At 35.7% G+C, this 23,237-nt stretch overlaps 1 protein-coding gene across 4 annotated transcripts; it reads right to left on the reverse strand.

Annotated features, from left to right (window-relative positions):
* Positions 1 to 1,840: 1,840 nt before the first annotated feature.
* ECHDC1 (ethylmalonyl-CoA decarboxylase 1) lies at positions 1,841 to 20,406 on the reverse strand. 4 transcript variants are annotated; one of them, XM_054569937.1, is made up of 6 exons: positions 19,347 to 19,480; positions 16,650 to 16,871; positions 13,520 to 13,662; positions 6,431 to 6,483; positions 4,874 to 4,954; positions 1,843 to 2,593 (listed from the first exon to the last, which is right to left on the reverse strand). In XM_054569937.1, the coding sequence occupies exons 2-6, from the start codon at positions 16,867 to 16,869 to the stop codon at positions 2,185 to 2,187; spliced, it is 906 nt and encodes a 301-aa protein (XP_054425912.1). In that variant the 5' UTR covers positions 16,870 to 16,871; positions 19,347 to 19,480; the 3' UTR covers positions 1,843 to 2,184. The 4 variants fall into 4 exon arrangements, with proteins under 4 accessions (XP_054425914.1, XP_054425912.1, XP_054425913.1 ...); XM_054569938.1 differs by having other exon boundaries at positions 19,413 to 19,435; XM_054569936.1 differs by lacking the exon at positions 19,347 to 19,480 and adding an exon at positions 20,125 to 20,405 and having other exon boundaries at positions 1,844 to 2,593.
* Positions 20,407 to 23,237: the final 2,831 nt, after the last annotated feature.

The following is a 23,237-nucleotide window of genomic DNA, read 5'->3' on the forward strand; positions in this document are numbered from 1 at the left end:
CTGCTCAGAGAAGTCTGATGTTTTTTTCATAAGGGAATATTTAAACCGAATTTGCAGGCAATGTGCATGGAATAAATATGTGTGGAAGTAAACCTAAAGCCTATGAGACAAATTTCTTAACAATTGATAGTAGAGAATGTATGATTTTTCTTGCTAGTCTTCTTTAGTGGTCTAACACTCATCTGAATTAAATGGTAGGCTTATTTATAAACAGTAGTAGACACAAAATCACTTTATACAAAATGTTGTAGAACCTGTGGCAAGGTAGGAAGTCTTGGGTTAACTTGGTAATTCAGAGTTTGATTCTGCAAAAAAGTAATATAAGTTGGTCTTGCTACATTTTCCTAACTCAGAACAGTAGGATCATGTTGATGAAACTTATGTGTTAATATGATTTTCAAGTGTGAATTGAATTTTACAAACAGCAAATAAAAACTGTCACCACTATGAAATTATCTCTTACCTCTGTGATATGTTAGAATTGGGACTTAATTCTTTGACTTAAATATTTTTTATAGTCTGTTGCTGATACAATCATGAGTTTGAGTTGTGTGTTATTAAATTTAGTTTTAAAAGTTAAAAAAGAAGAAAGGCTAGTTACTTTTCAGGGAAAACAAATCTGATGTACAATGTAAATGTAGGTTACAGAACACTTCTATGTCGCTTTGCAGCTTTGGGCAGCCTGTAGAAAGTTAAACTTTACTACAATAGTAAAACTTACTTAATTAAACAATAGTAAATTCTGGGTCACACAAATGAATGGCCAGTTTTCTAGTCAGTAGATTTTCCATATGGTGGCTATCATTGCCTAGTAGGTAATTTAAAATAGAAAACTAATTATTAGATAAAATAAGGCTCCAGATTTGTAGGGGGGTGAGGTGGGGAGCATCTTCCATTCTTCATGCCTTCTTAGAGCACAAAATGATTGATGATACCTTTTCTTGTCTCCACTTTTGTTCTTTAATTTCAAGTTGGGTTTTTTGGTTTGCATTTATATTTTAATAATTTCATAATTATATTTACTGATCTTTTTTTAAAGTTAATATTAATTTAATGTGACTTCCCCCCCCCCCCCCCCAAATACATGTCTCCATTTACCCACCACCCCTTTCCCTGCCCCAGCCACTCCCACCCCTCCTTAAATCCCTCCCAACCTTGGCTTCATCCATGTGTCCCTCACACCGGTTTCAAGTTTAAGGTTGTTTTTTGTTTTTGTAAATTACTTCCAGGTAAGGCAGAACAAAGACTCAAGAAAAATAACCCCAGAAAGTTTTTGTGTAGAAGTTTTTCATTTTAAAAACTGGCCTTGGTTATATATATAGGCTAAGAACTAGTATGGGAATTTGGGGATACGTTATAATTTTTACACCAAAAGTGTTGTATATTTTAGCCAAACATTCCAGATTTACTTGGTAAATACCCAAAGATAGTAGTTTCCACGCCCCCCCCCCATCTGTATTTTCACTTTGAGGTTTCAGTTGCCCACAGTTTACTGCAGTCCAAAAATATTAAGTGGAAAATTCCAAAAATAAACCCTAAGTTTTAAATGGCATGCTGTTAGTAGTGTGATGAAATCTTGCATTGTCCTACTCCACTCTGCCCAGGACCGGAATCCCTTTTCCAGCATATCTGGACAAAGTGTTGGTCACTTAGTTGCTGTCTCAGTTATCAGGCTTTTGCAGTATCCCAGTGCTTGTGTTCAAATAAACCTTATTTTACTTAACAATGGCCCCAAAGTGCCAGAATAGTGATGCTGGCAATCTGAATATATCAAACAGAAGCAATGAAGTACTTCCTATAAGTGCAAAGGTGAGTACAGTACAAAAAAGTATTTTGAAAGAACATTCACAGGACTTTTATTAAAATATAACTTTATTAGTTGTTAATCTCTTATAAATTGTGCCTAATTTATAAACTATCATAGGTGTGTAATTAAGGGAAAAAATAGTATACGAGAATTCAGTGTTATCCTCAGTTTCAGGCATCTACTGGGGATCATGGGACCTAATCCCTGCAAGTCAGGGGGTACTAGAGCATACTGCCAACTATGCCAATGATTTTAAGTATTCAAAAAATTATTAAAAACAAACCCAAATACCAGTGATACCCTTCAAAATAATTCTGACATATATCATTTAACTTTTCTATACATTAATCATTGTAGTGCCTCATATCTTAAAACACCTATTTACAGAATTTGCCTTTCCTAGCAATAGCCTCCAAATTTGCAGGTCCACCCCAAAGTGTTCCTAAAAGATCTCTTTCCATCTCTAACGCCTCCTGGAAACAAAGCTCTTTGCCTAAAAAAAGAGTTGTTTTCAAAGCTCTAGTTACTTCTGTTGGCCCTTTGATAAACTGCTTTAGCCACTCTTTGGCCTCTTCTAGACATTCAGTTTCATCTGAAGACTGCAAGACCTCATCAACCATTCCTAGGTTTAAAGCTTGCTTGGAATCAATTTTGAGGGCCCCACTCAGCACTTTGAGAGCTTGTCTATGGCCGATAATTTCAGCCAGCCGTGTAGCGCCACCCCAACTTGGTATTATACCCATCTCCTTGTGGACAAATCTGATCTCACTCTCTGTAGTCATTAATCTGTAACAGAAAAAAAGAAAAAAACATAATTTTAACTAATTATATGCTTTAGTCATCAAATACTAAACATTCATGACCTGATCTGAAATCTCCATAGATCTTTACAGGTAGAACATCAAAAACTTCAAAAAATGTGGCTAAGTATAGAATTCAATTTATACACAGTACTTACGATCTCCCTCTAAAAACAATGTCAACATTTTTGTTGTGCTTGCTTATCTTTACTTTGCAAATAAGAATCTAGTCTTTACATTTATTTTTAAAAGCCCAAAGTGTACCTCTAAAACAAGTGGTGGCCTAATGAGAAAACCTAGCGTAAGTGAAAATATGGGAGTAGAAAATGTTAGGTGCATACCATGGGAAAAAAATACATAGTAAGTTTGGGTCAATAGTCCTCAGGAAAAGAAAGAAAAAATTTAACCAGCATCTATTCAGTCTCCCAGCAAATATTTATGAAGCACTACCAATGCCAGTTTACATTCCTGTTAAGAGACACTGAATGATACAATGTCACTGGTGCTATGTGCTGTAAAAATAAAGTGGGGCAAAGGATTACAGAATGAGGGTGTATGTGTTAGGTTTTAGATGGAAAAGGCCTCTGAATATTTGCGCAGCTACCTGAGTGAATGAGCAATGAAAAAGTTTGCGGGGCAAGTGTTCCCAGGAGGAGAGATTGCAAGTGCAAAGGCCTTAAAGTAGAATTTCTTAGTATCTCTGGGAAACAGTAATGGCAGTGGAAATTGGAGAGGTAGGCTTATAAGCCTTACATGGGAGCTCAGATTTTATTTTTTAGGTGTGAAGCTTTTTAAAGGAGCTTACTCTAGAGTAGTATCTGACATATTTCTAAGGATTACCTTGATGGTTGTGTTAAGACTTTAGCATTCAATAACATACCAGTTGTTAGGGAACTTCACATCAATCCTGCAGCTATAGCAGTATCAGAATTAAAACCCAGGTACATTAGCTTCATTATGTGTGTACTTAACCTCACAGTACACACCGTAGCTAACTAGTCTGGAATGGAAGAAGGGATACCATTAAGAAAGTTGATAGCAGCTTGGGTGAGACCGAGAGCAGTAACTTCCTATAGCAGGAATTCATTTCCCCCAAATCTTGGGATTTTTATGAATAGGGTAATTAATAAGCAAAGTGGTACAATAAAGGGTAGTTAACAGAAAAATTAGTGAACATGGCTTTTTTAGGAAAAGGCTTTCACAATTGCCAGTTCAATATTTGTTAACGGACTGCATAAAATTACACTGTTCAGAGAATGCTGCCTCTGAGTTTTATTTTGACTCTACACTACAGTTAGAAGATTTCACTATGTTAAAACCTTAATTTGGACCAAAGGTCATGTCTGAATTTTACTTAAAAAAAGAAATCATTGCTTTCAACTACTTATTATAATAACAAAACCCCACAAGTTAGTTTAGCTTTCCAGAGGGTTCAGGGCTCAACTGCAGGTGTTTGGTTCTATCAGCACCAAGAACAACAAACTCTTAATCTTTTACCCTTTAATCAGGACAGATTTCAGTAGAATATTTGTCACAAAAGGCTACTTATTAAATCACTGGGAAAGAGAACTTCCTCTTCACAGATATAAATTCCTACAAGGTTAAATCTTCCTCGATTATGAGCAACTGCTTTCAGATGCAAATATCCATGAAAAGAGTAGTTTTTTATACATAATATTTAATTGGAAGGAAGAAAGAACAAATCCCCTAAGAATGTGAATCTAGCTCCGAATTTGAAAGGGAGTACGGCCTAGTTATAGTAAACAGAAAACAGTGTCAAAGAAAGTGTGATAGAAATTATATAAATAATGCCAGATAGTCTGGAAGTAGGAATATTGTAAACATTGAACATAATCATAAAGTAACTTTCCACAGAATAAATATATCATAGTTCTAAAATTCCTGGAATTGACACAGACATTGGCTCACTCAGAGCTATTCCTACAATACAGAAAAGGATTATGTCAGGAATAAATTCATTTAGTATCAGCTGAACATAAAGTTGGTTAAAGCCCAAAATGCTCGGAGGGATTTTGCTAAAATGGATATGATTTAAAGTCATTTTATTTTGTTAATATTTTGAATGGTAATAAAAGTGATGGCAGAGTTATGCTCAACTGATGAAAATTATTCTAATGATTAACAAACTATTTGCTAATTGATTTTTCTGTTTAAGATTATATAAAATAAGTATATTCAGGTTAACAATAAATTTGAGCATATGCTAATTGTACTTGTGCACAGTGTAACGCAATTTTCATCCTACCTGAAATCACATGCTGTAATAAACTCTGCTCCTCCACCCAATGCCCAACCTTGAACCAGTGCAACACTTATTAAAGGAAGTCTGTATATTGAAGGAAAAAGGGAAAATGTGTATTAACATTTTTCATTTCAATATTAATCTGCAAGTATTACTTAAAAACTTAAGATGCAATAGAAACAAAATTATTGAGCTGTTTATAATAGGAAACAAATAAGGGACAGCCAGTGCATCATGAAGAGCAGAACAGTATAATACTAAAGATAGACTAATTCATGCAGAATGCCATGTAAATTTATTGAAATACCTCCCTGAATCATCATATATTTTTAAGTTGTAGTTGGCCTGTAAACTTATTCCTAATAAATAAATGGATGCTTTTGGATAATATACAGCTCTCAGAACTTTCAACTACTTACTGGCAATTAGGAATAATTCAATGTGATATTGTCTTAGCCCATTTTTATTGATATCATTATATATGGAAAAGTTAGGGCTGTATCCAAAGGGAGGAAATGTGGCACAGAAGAATGAGTTCCCAAAATGTGTTATAAAGGTTCCTATATTTTCACTACTCACTGAAATGATCCATAGACAATTCCTATGTAAAGGAATGGTTCTGTGGTAAAAATAAATCTCTCTACCTTTCCTGTATGCAAAGACCCACTTTGCAGTGTAGGACTGTGTCAGTGTTAAAAGGTAAATCTAAAGTGTTTTGAAAATAGGGATTATTTTTTGGTAGGTTCTAACTGAAATTCAAAGCTGTAGCTTTAAAGTAACTACAAATTTACACTGCTCCCAATTTTTTAAAATATTTTAAAAAACTCAAGATTTATCTAAGAAAAAGTCAAATGTAATAGGGAAATGTAGGTGAACAGCTGCCAATAAAGAAGTATTTTAGAATAGTAATATGATTCCTTCATTCTTTTTAGACTCCCATATGAAGAGCAACAAAAGTACAGTGATGGCCAATTGGTTAATATACTAAATAAGTATGAAATTCCTTGGTTTTTGTAATTTTGAAGTTTCCAGTTGGAATACAGAAGTAGAAAGCTAATCAGCCCAAACTTGTCATTTGTAACCCCAAATGCATAGTGATAGGCCAAGAAGAATTTTCTCCTTTTGCTTGTTCATTTAGGTGCAAAGTAAATCCATCCTCCTCAGGAATCCATAGTTCTTTTTCTCTCTCTTCTAAATACATACCACTTCACTATACACTCTACTAATTTTGATTAGGTAACCTTTATGTCATCTTTTGATCGCATCTTTATTCTGCTATAATATCAGTATCTTTTCCATCTCTAGCAACATACATAAAACTAGTAAAATAAGCTCATTAGGGAAAAGTGCTGTCTTAAGTTTTTTTTTCTTTCATTTCTCTTGTTTTTAAATACTTGTATATATACTTGCTAACGCTTAAACAATTACTGTCGGCACAAATAGGTCATCATTAGAATAAATACAATTTAAAAGTCAGCTCTTTTAACTGGTGCAGCACAGAATAATAAAGAGCTATTTTTGGTTTTTTAGAAATTGTATTTTAAAAAGCAATTACATTACCTCTTAAGTCTTGTTAAGGTGTTTTGCATGAACATACATAAGGCTACTCCATCCTTTAAATAAAAATAAACACAAAGGTGTAATGCAAATGTACTATATAATTTTTTTTTTTTATTTTCAGGAGTTAGAAGCAAAGTCAAAACCACACCTAACATTTTTTTATGAGGTTTTCATTTAAAACTCTTTGATGCTGTCTGAAATGCAAATGATGCAGTTTTTGATGTTTCTTTTCTAGGACTCGACCTCAGCTCTGCATGGGGCATTAGCAAAGACTTAGATATGAGAGTTAAATCAAATAACTGAGAAGAGTGTGGAGTTATATTGAGGGTCATATGGAGGAGACATGAAATATACCCATCTATTATCCAAAACTCTGATCCCCTAAGAATATAGACATAAAAAAACAATTTCTTAAAGGCAGTCTATACTCAAAGCATTTTTGTTTCTCTTCTTTAGGCTAGTATAATCTGACCTTCAGACTTCTCAAGACTCTCCTCAAAGGTTTCTAATAGTCTTCAGCTTGTTAGGTGAAATGGCTTTTCCTTTTCTTATCTTTCTCTATTTCTCTGTAACAAATGGTATTTTGCTTTGACACATTTCTTTATTTTGATACTATCAGTTTCTAGTAACACTGTCCATCCTGATTTTCTTCTTAATTCTTTCATTGTTCTTTTCCAGTTTTCTTTTTGTCTCTTATACAGCTAAATCCTCTAAATGCATGTATACCAAAAAATCCAATCCATGATTCTCTTCCCCATCTTTTTCTACAATTTCTTTGGAAATCTGACACATTCCATTGTTTCAATTATTGTTTTCAGAGTCCCAAAACCTACTAGAAATTTCACATTCTGCCAATATTTCATATTCAGCATGGCAAAACAGCTGAGTTTGAATCCTAGTATTATCACTTTTATAAAAACATGAACTTGAGCAAGGCATAACTATGAACTTCAGTTTCCTCATCCATAAGGAAGGAATAAGGAATAAAATATATATATACCTGTTCTATTTGACTTAAAGAACAGTTGGAAAAATAAACACACAGGTGTAAGCAAGTTATGAGTTAACAGAAAAAGGTCTTGTCAATAAGGCTCATAATTTTGGTATTATCTTTGCCTCTTCCATTTCACGGTTCTTCCACACTAAGTTACCAAGCATGTCCCCCAAATTCCTCCTTCGAAATATTTCCAATATAATCCCTTTTTTTATTTTCACTGTCATTACACTAGTTCAGACTTGTGTTACTCATGCTCAGATTATTACAACAGCCTCGCTTCCCAAATTGCCTATATTTAACTTCTTTTTCTTCTGCAATATGTATTGTATCCTGCTGCCTGATAAACCTTCCTATAAAATGATTATTTCATATCACCAATAAAATAGTCTAAATTCCTTGGGAAAGACTGATCTCAAACTGTTCTACCAACTTTACTGACTACCGTACCGCTCATCCACGCATCCTAACTTCATCCACAACAAACTACTTGCCATTTCTTTAACAGTTTACACTTGTTCCTGTGTCTTTGCTCGCATCATTCCCATTATTCCAAAGAAAGAGCCTGTCCTTCCCTCTACATATTTTAGGGAGTGCACATACCAAATATTTTCCATCACCATTTTCTAAATCCCACAACAATTAGTTTTCTCCTTTGTGTTCCTGTGATATTTTTGTTTTTGTTACCTAATTATAGCACTTACAGGTTGTCTTGTATAATGCAGGATCAGTCTTGCATTGTGTTTGGATTTGTTATTAGGCTCATCTACACAAGATAAGGGCTACGGACTATAGTAAGTGGAATATGGTCCCAGTTCCTATTCCTCAAAAATCTTAATAAAATATTATGAGATAAAAAAATGCAACACATTGAGGTATAGTATAAATATTTTTTAAAATGCTTGAACTGAGAAAAGTACCAAGTAAGAAACAATTCATTTCAGTTCGTTGGGGTAGTTGGGGAGGCTTCATAAAGTAGGAGGAGAGATAGCGTTTACTTAGGTTTAGGCAGTAAGTTCCCTGAGGTTGGTAAAATACCCTCTTTACCTCAGAGGCTGGTACAATGTTTGGCTACATAAAGTATGTGCCTGATGAACTTAACTGAGTCAGACGACTTTTAGATGGATAACTATGCTGACTTATAAAACAAATGCAGTCAACAAATGGTAAAAACCAGCACGGTACCTATTCCTAAACAAAATCCTTTCTCAGGAAGGGCAGTCTATATTCCTAAACAAAATCCTTTCTCAGGAAGGGCAGTCTATATTATAAAGTGATAAGAAAATACAAACACAAAAAGCCAGAGATTTAAAACTGAACTGATTTATATTCTATTAAAAACCTGTCCAATAGAGCCTGTTAAAGGATCTCAAAATAATTTTAACAGGCCTATTTTCTGTTACTATGTTTAGGACTTAAAATTCTGATGGAAATATTTAGAATTGATAGAAATGAAAGTGAAGCAGGTATTAGCATGTGCCCTGTTATAATTCTCATTCAAAAGTAAAAGTCACAGTAAAAATGTTTAAAAGCAGTATGTAATAATGGTTAACCACACAGACTCTACAGCCAAACTGCCAATGAGCAATAAATCCCTACTTGTGATAGAATAAATTGAAGGAAAGGAACCAGTGAAAAGCTAGACTTGCCCTGATAAATGACAGTTGGAAGCTGGCAAACACTAAAAAAAGGTTAGTAGAGCTGCTGCAAGAGGTGGCATTTTCATCCTTTCTGGATGATACCCTGAGACCCAACCCTACTTTTCCAGCTTTTCCCAGAGTAACAGAAATAAGGAGCACAGAACTCAGCCTAAGTGCCAAGGGAAATATAGTAACATCCTATTTTCTCTAAGCCACATTTATCTTAAGTGGAAAAATGCCCAACCTGTGAAAGTATCTTCTCCTAGAACCATAAACAAGCCTCTTTTTTTCCCCATCCTTGCTATATGGACTTATTATATACTTTGGAAGAGCTGAGAGAAAACTGTAACAGCTTATCTATAAATTAATAAGCCTAAAATGGGACTGTTCAATAGTATTAACCAAAACAATAAAGTTAGACAAGAACTTTGAGGTTACTGTAGAAATGTAAGCAATGAGAAATAAGGAGCAATGGACTGGCAGAGAAGGAACAAGGTAGGTCAGGGGGAAAAGGATGTTTTCAAGCTACATTAAGTGTATAAAGGTTTCTAAACTGTTAGGCTTTTCCTTGAGGTATAATACTCATTCAATGCAAAGTAAGATGGTTTTTATCTCCCCATATCTTAAAGCTTGTAATTGGATTTTGATTATTTTTGCCCTCTGAAAAAAAGACATTGTGATCTACAGAACATCTGTGATAGCAAATCCAAATCTTATAATTGGGTTAATATTGGGTTGGCCAAAAATTCGTTTGTTTTTTTCCATACAATGGCTCTAGTAGCGCTTAGTTGTCTTTAAAAACAATTTTACTAGATTGTATTGTGACAGCTGTCATATCAGCATGCTTTAAAAAAAATTTATCAAAATTGGTGAACTTTTGTGTAGCCATTTTAATATTGAAGATGGAAGAAAATAAGCAACATTTTTGGCATATTATGCTTTATTATTTCTAGAAAGATAAAAATGCAACTGAAACACAAAAAAATGATTTTTGCAATGTATGGAGAAAGTGTTGTAAGTGATCCAATGTGTCAAAAGTGGTTTGTGAAGTTTTATACTAGAGACTTCTTGCTTGATGATGCTCCACAGTCAGGTAGACCAGTTGATTTGAGAGAGCTCAAATCAAGACATTGAGAACAATCGTTATACCACATGGGAGATAGCCAACATACAATATACAAATCAATAAAGTTATTGGTGAATATGAAAAATGTGTCTTTTATTTTACAGGGAAAAAAAACTGATACGGACTTTTTGGCTAACCCAATACTTACATTATATCTTTGCCTACTTTATTCATTTCTCGGTCCCACAACTTCCCAGGCTAATAATGCTTGTGCTATGCTAATCCATCTCTCTGCCGGGACCTTCTCAACCAAGGATTAATTGACTAGTAGGGACAGTTGAACTATTTTCCTACTCCTTAAACAAAGGATACCGAAATGAAACTAACTTCTTAAGAGACCAGCTACATAAAAAAAGTGGAATGATGAACAGATATAATAAAATGTTGATGGTCGCTGATGCTCTAATGAATATGTAAGGGTTTCACTATATTAATCTCTCTACTTTTGTTGATAGTTGATCATTTCCATTAATAAAACATTTTTTAACTGAAAAAATACAGTTGCAAAAACAACGTTTTTTTAAAAACTGCCATTTAATAATCACTTTCAAGTATTTTATTGTAATTCAAAAGTAATCCAATTGCTAAAATCATCATGGACAAAGGCAAATTCACCAAATAAGCAGATGCTACTGATGTATCTGCAACAACGAAGAGTAAGTATACTCTTGGCTGTGAGGGGCAGGTGCATTTAAACATGCAGCTGCAACTCATACACATGGATAAACCTCAGAAGTCCCGATGCCACTTTATATCTCAGTGTTACACATATTTATAGTTATTTCTCAGACTAGAAATACAGGCTATATGAGAAACAGGAATACTTATCAGGAACTTTATATGCACTGTTTCTAGTGCTTATTAATTTTAAAATCATTGTAAAACAAATATACCCCATACTATATACATATTACTGTGCTTCTTAATATTACCTGTAAGAGAACTTTATTCTAATTGCTTATTTCTGTGCTGTGTATTTCCTATACTATTAACATATTTTTCCGTGTATAATGCACACTTTTTTGCCCAAGTTTTTGAGGGAAAAATAAGGATGCACATTATACATGGGTAGTACTTGAAATACATTCTATCTGTTCTTGTGTTCTGTAATTAACATAAAATTTCTTATACCGTAAATATGTTCAAAAATAAATGCTGAAATTCCTTTATAATACAAAAAAAACCCCAAGTATCTAAATATAAATAAGTAAATAAATGAATTAAAAATTAAAACAAAAGATTTTTTTTCCTGAAAGTTTGGGCCAAAAACATGGGTGCACTTTATACAGAGGAGTGCATTATATATAGCAAAATACGGTAATAGGCAGATTGCATAAAAGTACAAGAAAGGATCCATCTACCCAGGAAAATGCTTTAAATAAGACAAAGTATTTTAAGTACTAAGCTGGGTTCTAAGATACAGATTCTAAAGTAAAATGACAACTCCAGATTTTTTTTTATGAGGCTGGCAGATGTGTGTAACTACAAGTGACAGACACCTCCAGTGCTATTTTAGCATTGGGGCCACACGACCTTAGTTGTCAGCTGTTGATCAAAAGTTGATCCTGCTCTATTGCAGGCATTCAAGAGGGCAAATAACTTGGAGAATGTCCATACTAGAAAGAATGAACTTTTTAAAGTGATCCCTTATCTTACGCCTGTATAAAAACCACACATCTTCTTACACAACTTAGATCATTAGCATGTTTCCATTTTTAGCTTTTACATACACAGAGGGAAAAACCCTGGCCGCATCATCTGAAGAGATAGAAACAACCTTCTAACTAGAAGACAACAAAATAACCTTCACCTATTTAGGGATATTTTCCTACCTGAGTTGTGTCAGACCCACAATAATTTATTATCTCATTCTGTCTTTACAGTGTCTTTTGTGAACAAAGTAGGGTGCCTAGTAATACAATCATTCTGGAGATGAAAACTTAGAATCAAATGACTTGCAGGTCAGACATTTAATTAGAGCTCGGGCAAGAACCCATACATTCAATTTTTCAGCTTCGTGCGCTAACCATTCGAACACCTTACAAATTTAAGTCTAGCGGTGCTACAAATTATGAACCATTTCATAAATATTTAATAATATCAAGAGCTTCGAAATAAAAATAACTACATTTTTCAGACACTGTGCTATAAGTCACTTTATATGTATTATTTTGAAACCTCACAATAATTCCGTGAAAGATATAATTCCTAGTTATAGATTAGGAAGATAAAACTTGGAAAGATTAAGTGATTGCCCAATAACTTAGCCAGAAAGTGCTGAAGCCAGCATTCAAATCCAAATCTATCGAAGTTACCAAAAGAGAAGTCTTTTCTCACACATTTATGCAAACAGAGGTTATAAACTATACAGGGTGGTGTGAAAGTTGTAAAATACCAAAGAAGCAACTCTTACCCTTTGTGACAGCATGGAAGGAACTGCAGAACATTATGCTAGGCAAGAATAAGTCAGTCAGAGAAAGACAAGTATCATATGATCTCACGCGTATGTGGAATCTAATAAAAAAATAAACTGAGGAACAAAATAAAAAGAGGCATGGACACAATGGAACTGGTCAATAGATGGTGGCTGTGGGGGGGGGGGCCACTCAAGGCTGGGGGCGGGGCTTGGGGAAGGAGGGGAAAAGGAGGGGACATCTGTAGCAGTGTCAACAATTTTTTAAAAATAAGAAAAATAAAACAAAATAATACAACTTCCCTTCTTATTACCTAAATATAGCCCACTTCTATAATTAAATGGCAACGAATACATGTTTTCCTCTTCCTTGTCATTTCTCTCTCCCCTTCTTTCTCTCATTTTGTTTTGTTTGTGTGTTTTTTTTTTTTTTGGCATAGGTGTTGTGGGTGGAAGCCTGAATTCAAGAAAAAGGGGTTCCTTTGAGGACTGATAATGGAAGATGACTAGGCCTTTTTTTCTATAGAAATAATAATTAAAAGCAAATTTCTAAATTGTTACCACCTGTTGAGGCCTACTGTGTATCAAAACTATGATAGATACTTTATATTATAACTCATGTAAAATTCCTTATCAGGAGATGCTAAGGAGCTTTCACTTAAGAATTCAAATTCTTGCTGAATTTAATAATGTATAATACTTTGGTTATTGCTAATCTTCCAGTCCTTTTCTATCTCCTTTCAGTACGTCACACTATTGTAACCTAATCTTTAAGCAGCAAAACAAAATTCTGATCCTTGAAAAGCTATTAAAGATTAGCTGTCATCATAACAACCATATAAATAAGATATAAATATCTCAGCCATATATGTCTGATAATCTTGTAGAACCCATTATACAATTCATATATACTTGCCTCTGGAGTTCCAAGTGCTTTCACAGCATTCAGATCAGATCCGGAGCAGAAAGTATTTTTTGCCCCACAGACAATGAGACCTTTCCCTTCTGTCCAATTTTCCAATTCAATCACTTTTTCCAAAAGCTGTACCATCATAACACCTGTCAGAGAGTGCAGGGGGAATCACAAACAGCTAAGATACTCGGAAAATAGAAATAATTTAGAAACCATAAGATCATTCATTTTATAAATATTTGCTGAATGTCAAATACCTATAGTATTTTATAAATATTTGCTTAGATCATTCATTTTATAAATATTTGCTGAATGTCAAATACCTATAGTGTTGGCACTATTAGTATATACAAAAGAGGTATACGTAACAGTGCCTGCTTTAAAAGTTTACAATTTGTTAACAATCTAACTTAATTAAGAAATTACACAAATGTATGGTTATGTAGAAAAATGAGAATACATCATATATGTCCTAGGAATACGAACACTGAAATCAGTACTATAGAATATGGTGTTAAGAAAATATATTCCTTAGTGTAAAAATGAAATATAGGCCTGACTTCACAGTAGTATACAGTCTTAGTCAACAAACTCATAATGAGTTATTTCAATATCCCTAATTCAATTATATTATTTCCTAAGGGTATGAGATCTTATTGATAATATTAGGCAGATAGTAAACAAACAAGCAAAAAAAAGGAGCCATCCTGACCCTAAATATCATCTTGTTCCATGGTTGACAAACTGCTTGTAAGCCCAAGGTATACAATGAAAACACTTGGTAGAATGCCAATAAAATGCCTAGGAAACATTAATTCTATGATTTAGAGATTAGCTTGTTACCTTAATAGCATTCAAAAGTTCTATTGGAGTTTCTTTACGATAGACAAATTTAAAATGGACATAGCAGAGACTGTCATTTATACTTATTTGTGGAAATCTTCCAAGTTTGAAAAGTTCATATTGCTCTCAGCATGATTCAATTTACTATTTCCTCTGCTTAAGAAGATGCTTTAGAAGCCAATATAAATCATAACAGAGGGTTAAAACTGGCAAAATCTCTACCACAAGCTTCCAAAACTTACTATGTATAGCTCATTAAATTATGCTCACTTCTTAGGAATCTAAAACCCATAATGTCAAGAACTGTTATTTTCTTTCCCATTCTTTTTTTCCAGGAGTGAAGTAGTCCCACAATGAATAATGACTAATGCAGCTATCCTTTCTAATTGCTAATTATGACCTAGTTGAAACAGCAGACCTACCCAAGACATCCTAGGTACTTTAGAAATACAGTTCTTGCTATCAAAAGATTTATAGTCTAATAGGTTTTTTTTCTTTTTACAGAAAAACACACATTGAGGGTAAGAATAAATCTATATAGGTCAATATGGACCTTCAATCATCCCTAATATTTAAGCTTCAAAAAAATAATGCTGGCCTCGAGTGTGAGAAATCTATACCAATAGTTAATTTTGAACTCATCTTTCTGACTTTGTAAAATACATGTTAAGAGTTGGAAGGGACCTGAAAGAGTATCTAGTTGGGCAATTTTCAAACAACGGCCTTGGGGGTTGTGTGGTATGGGGCTCAGTCATCATCCCCCAACCTAACAAAACACCATTATCCACATTAATGCATAATACTTGCTCGTATTTGTTTTAATTAGGAACCAAATTAACAGTTGTTTCCATTTGAATAAAAAGTTTTGCTAATGTAAGTTATTTGTAGCTATTCAGTAGTACATTAAAACTATTAATCTAATCTAATTCTTTAGAACAGGTTTATCTTTCTAACCTTATTTTTCCTATGCTAATGTTAATATCCTAGGCTTTTATTTCAGAACTCATTGAAGGTATCAAACTGCACTGTTCAATTAAGTAGCTGCCACCATATGTAGCTACTATAACGCACTTGAAATGTAGCTAATCGAAACTGAGATGTGCAGTAGGTGTAAAATACACACCAGATTTCAAATACTTGGTATTTAAAAAAACAAATCTTTAATTTTTTATATTAGTCACATGTTGAAATCTTTTTAATATACTGGGTTAAATAAAAAATTAAAATTAATTTTACCTGTTTCTTTTTACTTTTTAAAATATGGCTACTACAAAATTCTAAATTACATTTGTGTCTTGCATTACACTTCTCTTGATTAACACTAACAGAGCTAGACATCTATGAATTCTGCTGAGTAGAAAGTCATCTTTGATTTAAAGATCCACCATAGATAATTTATAGTTTACAATCTTTTGAATTATGTTTATAGGTATGACTAGATATAAATACATGAAAATGTATTCAGGTATTTTTGAGTCCAATGATTTCAAATGCTATTATTGAATATAATTTACCCTCATGAAGTACATAAGTGACAAAGAGAGAAATTGTCTAAATTGTCTTGAAATACAAGGGCTGGGTATTCATTATTCATGAGGTTACTCATGAGGTTACTAATTACTAATGAGGTTACTCATTAACTTTTGCAAAACCCCAAGGTAACATAACTGGAATTTCAGCTTTAGCAAAAAATTACAAATTACCATATATCCTGGACCTTCAGGTCTCTTAAATATGTAATTCTTATATGCCAAGAGGGCTGCGTAGCAAAGAGAAGGTATTTACCAGTATCTAAGAGTTAGGGAAGGAGCAACAAATAGGCAAGGGAAGTTTTTCATTGAAAATATTGGAATTACATGGTTAAAATCACAGTCTTATTTCAACTCACAAAAAAATTTAAGCTAATCAGTAATTTCTTTTTTAATTGATAGGTTTTTCTCTTTAGTTTTTTTTAAAAAACCCCACCTTTTCTTTGTTTCCCAGTAATACTAGCTGAATACAAACAAATGAAGTTATTAAGCAGTTAATACATTTGAATGGGAAAAATAATCAAGATTCATCTGAGTTTCCTTTTCATTAGCATCTGTATTCATGGATTTTTTTTTTTTAAAGAAAAACATTAAAATTTCCACAATTAGTAACAAATGTTCCTGGTTCACATGACAGTTTTGTTTTCATGTTGCACGAAGACTCCATGACTCTCAAGAATTAATGTCACCAGAATAAAGATAAGAGTTATGTAATGGTAGGTTAGATTTAGTGTTACTCTTCAACAAGGAAAGCTCTATACCCGAAAAGGCATTCCTTTTACTTGGATTGTTCAGAGTAAGAATGCCAATGCCACTGTCTTCCTTCTGAAGGTCTATGGATCCCCCAGGAAACTGCTGAAGTTTTTCCTTTACTTTATCTTCATGAAAGCCATGAGATATATTATAAAGTGATAATCCTGTTTGATGTAGCAATTTTGTCCCCAGAGACATAGATGGTATCTTCAAAAGACTTTTTGCCATTTCTGGAAGAGACACAGATACATAGTAGTCCAGATGAACACACACTTTTGTAATATTATGTTAATAGAGCTTTCTGTTTAATTGGGAGTACTTCCCAACTTCTAAAAGCACTCTTTGAAGAGACAGATGGTCAGTATGGAATTCTTTTCCTTTTCCCCTTTTCTCAAACCAAATAATTCACAAAGTATACCATTTCAGGACTATATCACTGAGATGGTAACATAGTTACAGTGTACTTTGGAGAATCTACACACCAGGAAGGTTTAGAAGAATGTTGCTGTTCTATATTCAGCACCATCTCCTACCTCCAGGTAATCTTTCTCTTGACAGTAGTTATTTTTCCAATTCTAACGTTTCCAAAATGTAAGAAGAAATTCAATCCAAATGCCCACTTTACAGTCTCAATGCAGAAATGTTACAAGAGAAATCCCATTCTCTCAGAGAAATTTGATTCTTAGCATTATCCTTACTTTATCTAATGTTTTCATTGAAAAAGCTGGAAGGGGTTCTGAGGAAAATGGAAAGAAATATGAATGTGTGTGTGGTTTCTGTGTTCCATGGGGTTCTGTCACTCTTCTCTCACTTTATGTGTATATCCTAGGTAATCTCAACTCTGCCTGCAGGCATTGTACCTTATGTAAGCATTGCTGTTGACACAAAACATACACTCAGAAAAATAAGTATTTTTTTAAAAGTTTACTCAATGAACTTTCACAGGATGAATATATTTAAGCAGATAGCGCTCAGTGGACAACATGAATCTCAGGTTTCTTGTGCCACTCTTCAATCACCAACCAAATAAGGATAACTATCTTGACCTCTAATATCCAAAATTAGTTTGCCTGCTTTGAATTTTATATAAATTGAAGACTATGGTATATTCTTTGTGCCTGATTTCAGCTCTCTCCCCCCCGCCATACTTTCTCTCTTGAGAAATAACTAGCCATTCTCTTAAAGCCCATTCTCTTAAAGCCCATTACATATTCTGAAATTTAGTAAACCAAAAAATTAACACAAATGCATACTTAATAAGAAAACAATGAGCCTAATGTAGGTAGTAAACAACACAAAATCAGAAATATTCTATTTCAGTCAAAATATGACTTTAAAGTTTTGATTTGGTTTTAGGCTCTCATTATATAATCCGAATTTCATTGCAGCCATACATGCCCATCTTCCTCATACAGCCAAAATTAACTTCCTTCAGTTCCTCACATTCTTCAGGTGTTCTCTTCATTCCAAGCCCTTCACCTGTTACACTTTCTTTTCCCTCAGAGTAACTCCAAACCATATCCTTTAATACTCTAGGCTACGTAAAATACTCTTTCTTATTGCCCATTCTCCTTTATATTCTTTATTTACTCACACTTTTCCGTAATTACTCCCTTAACCAAATTGTCCCACTAAATTATACTACAGGAAGGCATTTGCTTGACTGTAGAGCAGCGCTTGACAAATGATATCTGTGAATAATCAGTTGGCATACAAGGCTTAAGAATCCATAATATCATAGGAGGTTTAACGGCTCCCCACTAACCTGTTTGTTATTCAAAGCACTAACCCTCTTTAGACTCTCCCTCTCTGCAAGGTAGTTTCTTCTACGGGAGAGAAGGGTGACTGCCTGTGCTCCAGGGGATCTTTACAGACTTGTCTTTCAAGTAAAACCTGAAGAACACCTCAGGCATTTGACCTAATTATTATGCTCCTCCCTGCCCCCGTAGATTTCAAAATTTCTACCTTTCCCCTATCGCTTACCTCTTCAAAGAGAGGTACAGGTCGTCACACAAGGGAGTGTTCTAGTGAAAAGGGCAAGATGACTTAAGAGGAGCAGCCTAGCCAGAGACCCCTCCCAGGTTAACTGTTAATCATTGCTTATCTGCTTCTGTAGCCCGTTTCACAGCCCTTCCCCCGCCTGGGTAGCACATCAATCTCATCAATCTCCCACCTGAATGCTAATCCCCCCCCCCCCCGGAAGCCCATCCGTTTCCCGCCGGAATGCTAGGGCTTATAAACCCCTATCTAACCCCGATTCGGGGCTCAGAATTTGGAGACTGCCTCCTCCGAGCCTGCGCGTGTGCATAAAGGCTTACTCCGTTCCCTGAATCGTGTCCTGAGTCTGGCTTTCCGTAACACTAGCACCTGGAGCATTGGTTGGTAAGTAGCAGGCTCTCCTGATGTGTGAGGGGAGACAGGAGGTGGGAGGGGATAGATGTAGATTTTCTCTCGAAGTCTTATTAGTCTTTTCAACACGTAAGTAGTCTATGGTTTTGATCCCCTATATTTGTTACCTTGTATGTGTGTTATTGAAGCTCAAAAAGCTTCTAGAAGAACACATTCTAAAAAAGAGCTGGACTTTTTTTTGTTGTTGTCATCGTTGAAAGGTTGGCTGCACAAACGATGTTAAGTTTTAGTTAAGACAGATAATTGAATGCATAGGTAGCGAGAAAGACAATTACAGAGGTCCTTGGGAACATTACCTGCCCAGGACCGTAAATCTGCAAACCAACAGAAAACTCTGCCATCTCATAAATGCTCCCTTTTACCAGAAACGCAGTATATCGTGTCGGCCAAATCCCCAAACGCCAAGCCAACCCTGGGGCTTCTCAACCTGTATGTAACAGTGATTGAAGCAAACATCATATACCAGTTAAACAATGATTACAGAATAGGCTGTACTAACAAACGCACAGGAGATTCAGGTACTAAAAGTTCCCTTAGAAGTATTTTCCCACATAGCAGCAGTGAAACCGGATCCAGCGATAAAACTACAGGACGACGCACGCGGGAGGAAACATTGAAACCACCCAGGGGCAGAGCTGAGAAACAGCCCACTGCCGGAAATGCCTTAGTCCCCTCCTCCCACAGGGTTCCCCTGTGCAGACTAGCCAGGACGCCTGAGAGGCTAACGCGGACTTTGAGACTAGCGTCCCTCATCTTCCAGGCTGCCGGAAAACCACTTTCCTTTACATCCCCACCTGCGAGTATTGGCTTTCGGTTACAAACCGACACAGGCTGCCTATGTGGCCCAGCCAATCTGATATTTCCTGTCTCTTATTTTCTTTACTCTTTGTCCTATAAAATCTTTGGTCTTGGGCCCCGTTTTGCAATTCTTGGGGACCGTGTGCTTCACGGCGTCTGAAAAGGAATACATTTGTTTGCATCAGCTAAAGTGTTTTCTTTAGCCATTTAACACTACCTCTCAATTCGGCTCTTTCTCCACATTCTCTAGCAAGTTTTCCCCACCCGCCTCCTCACCTGCCTAGGTCGGGCTGCAGCGCTGGGCACGGCGACCCCACGCCCAGCAGAGGGCAGTGGGCGGCGCGGCGGCGGCGCGGGGACTGCTGGGCCTCGGCCGGCCCCGGTTCAGAATTCGTGTGGAGGAACGCTAAAGTCCGTTACACAGCGACATGCTGCAGTTCTCTCCTAGACGACACGAAAGTACAGACCCTACAGTGAAGGTCTTGGAGGGCGCCGGGCGCGGACAGTCCCTTCTCTGCCCCGCCCCCCAAGCCGACTCCCCCGCGCCTCCCGTCGCGCGTCCCTCTTCCGCTTCTGCGCACCACCCTTCCGCTCTGCTACACCCGCCCTCCGCGCCCCGTCGCTGGTCGACCTGTGTCCTCGTCGGTGTCCGAGCGTGCCTAAAACTGGGGTGTCCCATTGTACGTGCTTCGTGTTTTTGGTTCTACGACAGAGGGTTAGAGCTGGTCCCGGGAGCCTGCCAAATTTAACTTCGGAAAAAGGGAAATGAGAAAGGACGGGGCTAACTTCCATAGCCACTGAGAACATCCTTAGCATCTTTGCAGGCAATGAACCTAGGCGGATGATACCAAGAGCACACAAAAAATTTGCAGAAAAATTCCCGTGCCCGGAGGGAAAACCGGGGGGCGGCGGGGGGGGCCGTGCACACGGGGTTGTGTGAATGGCAGCCGTAATCTGTGGACTTCTGTCTCGGGGACTACATTGCCTGCCTTTGTGCGAGTATATGAACCTCTCAGAATTGTGCCAAAACATTAGGGCAAGGAGGAACATCCCTTAAAATTGAGAATATAATTCCTCGTCATCCGTGCAGAACTGGAGCACCAGAATAGAATTGCAACTGATTGAAAGAAAAAGAAATTTCTTGCATATCTGTGTTTATAGCTTGAAATTCATACTGTGTGCTTCTTTCTGTTTCTTTTGTGTGTGTTTTAAATTGTAGTTTGTAATGTGAACCATTTCATATATCTTTTATTTTCCTTAATGCTTTAGAAATTATACATTCTGATTTTAACTCTGCTATGGTTACTTAAATTTCCCAAGAACCTCTGTCAAAGTATAATCTGTTTCTATCAACATGAAGTATAAAATTTGTGCTTACTCATTCCTTTGTAAAATAATTTAGCATTTTTACTTTTTTAACTTCCCTTTTCTTTGTTTTAATCATGTAACCTGGTATTTGAGGCCTGCTTTACATTACAAAAATATTTTGTACATTATCATTTATTTCAGTAATTTTCCAAAGTTGCAGTTCTTGTTTTAGACCATATTTAAATGACTTTAGACTGAATACTATGTTTAAAACCATCAGTTGTTTTATAGCCAACTTCAGCCTTTCATTTTAATTAATCTCTTACTTGGTTACAAAGGGGCTTAAAATTATTTTTTGTGCCCTGACTAGTGTGGCTCAGCGTGTCTGGGGTCGTCCTCCAAACTGAAAGGAGACCACGGTTTGGATTCCAGCTCAGGGCACGTGTCTGGGCGGCAGGCCAGGTCCCCAGCTTAGGGTGTGCAGGGAGACAACCCATCCATGTTTCTCTTGCACAGTGAAGTTTCTCCTCTTTCTCCCTCCACTCCCCTTTCTCTAAAAATAAATAAATCTTTTTTGTTTTTGTTTGCTTTGTTCATTTTTCCCAAGAAGGACATATAGTGTCTATTTTCAAAGGCCATGCATATTTGAGGCAGTCTTTTTGTTTTTCCACATGAACTTCAATGGCTAGTTATAAATTCTTAGGCCACAACTGCCCTTTTCTCCATAGACATTACTTCTTTTCTTCTGGGGGAGAGACCTGAAGCCACCCTGGTATTTGCTCTTTTATAAGAAACTCTCTCTTCTACTTATGTATTTGTGGGACCTTTATACTAAACTTGCAGTGTTCTAGACTACATTATATTTTGTTGTAGATCACAAAATACTGTCTAGGTGTGTATCTTTTTTCAGTGATTCTACTTGGGCTAAGTGAACATTATCTCTCATCTATACATGCAGTATTTTTTTAATCTCCCTGAAGAAAGTTTTCTTATTATTTTTGCAGTAATAACTCAATTAAGGTGAGCTTTCTATTTCTGGCTTCCATTTTTCCAACATTTCTCTAGAAGTCATTTATCTTGCATAACTGAAATTTTGTACTCCTTGACCAACATTTCCCTATTTCTGCCTCCCCCAGTCCCTAGGAACTACCTTTTTCCCTTCTGGTTTGACTATTTTAGATTCCACATATAAGTGAGATTGTGTAGTACTTGTCTTTCTGTCTGGTTTATTTCACTTAGCATAATGTCCTCCATGTTCAAATATGTCTCAGATATCAGTATTTCCTTCTTTAAGGCTGAATAATACTCCAAAGGGTTTTTCTTAAACTCTTACTTTTCTTTTGTTTATGTAATTGAATGAAGTTTTATATCTCTGCATTTATGATGAGCCTTCGGGAGTAGACAAAAGTTTGTTGTGTGTTTAGCTTTGCATTCAAATTGAGAATGTCCTGAGTTCTCATTTTACCTAACTTCATGCAGGTTTAGAAAAGAAATAGAACATGGCTCTATCTCTGAGAAAAATGCTTTACTAATATTCGTGCATGGGACTTCAAAACAGAACAAGACAATTTCTATGTAGATTGCTTTTTCAGAGAATGACCAAAACTCATTTGCTAAAGAATGCCTCCTGCCGTCTTCTGTGAAAAATGAATTTTATTTGACTAATACAGTTTTGCTATTTTTTCAGTATACACTATCTCAAAGTGGAGTCATAATAAAAATATTTCTCATTGAATAAGATTTATAGCAGAATAATGCAAAGAACAATACTCTTCCTGACTTTTCCTTCACCTTGTAAATGTACTGCCCCCTAGTGGCAGTTTACTTATATAACAAACCTAGAAATATATTAGGCTAAAGAAATCTGTGCCTGGTAATAAATACGATTCTTTAAGCTGAAGTGCAATTTTTCCTAAAATTGATATCCTGGAAAGTAGCATAAGATGCCCTTTTAAAATGATTTTCATAGGTGTATAGTGTTATTGTTGCTGCTGCTGTTGCTGTTTTGTACAATTGACTTATTTTGTAGGGTTCTATGCCTCTTTGGCTTTATTTCTCTGCTACCTGCCTTCTTCCATTGA

Source organism: Pteronotus mesoamericanus, unplaced genomic scaffold, assembly GCF_021234165.1.
Source record: "Pteronotus mesoamericanus isolate MK-2021 breed Mesoamerican mustached bat unplaced genomic scaffold, CSHL_Meso_final contig_20, whole genome shotgun sequence".
NCBI classification, from domain to species: domain Eukaryota; kingdom Metazoa; phylum Chordata; class Mammalia; order Chiroptera; family Mormoopidae; genus Pteronotus; species Pteronotus mesoamericanus.

Coding starts and splice junctions, on each gene's coding strand:
- ECHDC1 (XM_054569937.1), bottom strand. CDS start 16,869: ATGGCAAAAAGTCTTTTGAAGATACCATCTATGTCTCTGGGGACAAAA. Junction 13,663..16,649: donor TAAAAGGAATGCCTTTTCGG/GTATAGAGCTTT, acceptor ACTCTCTGACAG/GTGTTATGATGGTACAGCTT. Junction 6,484..13,519: donor AAGCACTTGGAACTCCAGAG/GCAAGTATATAT, acceptor TTTTATTTAAAG/GATGGAGTAGCCTTATGTAT.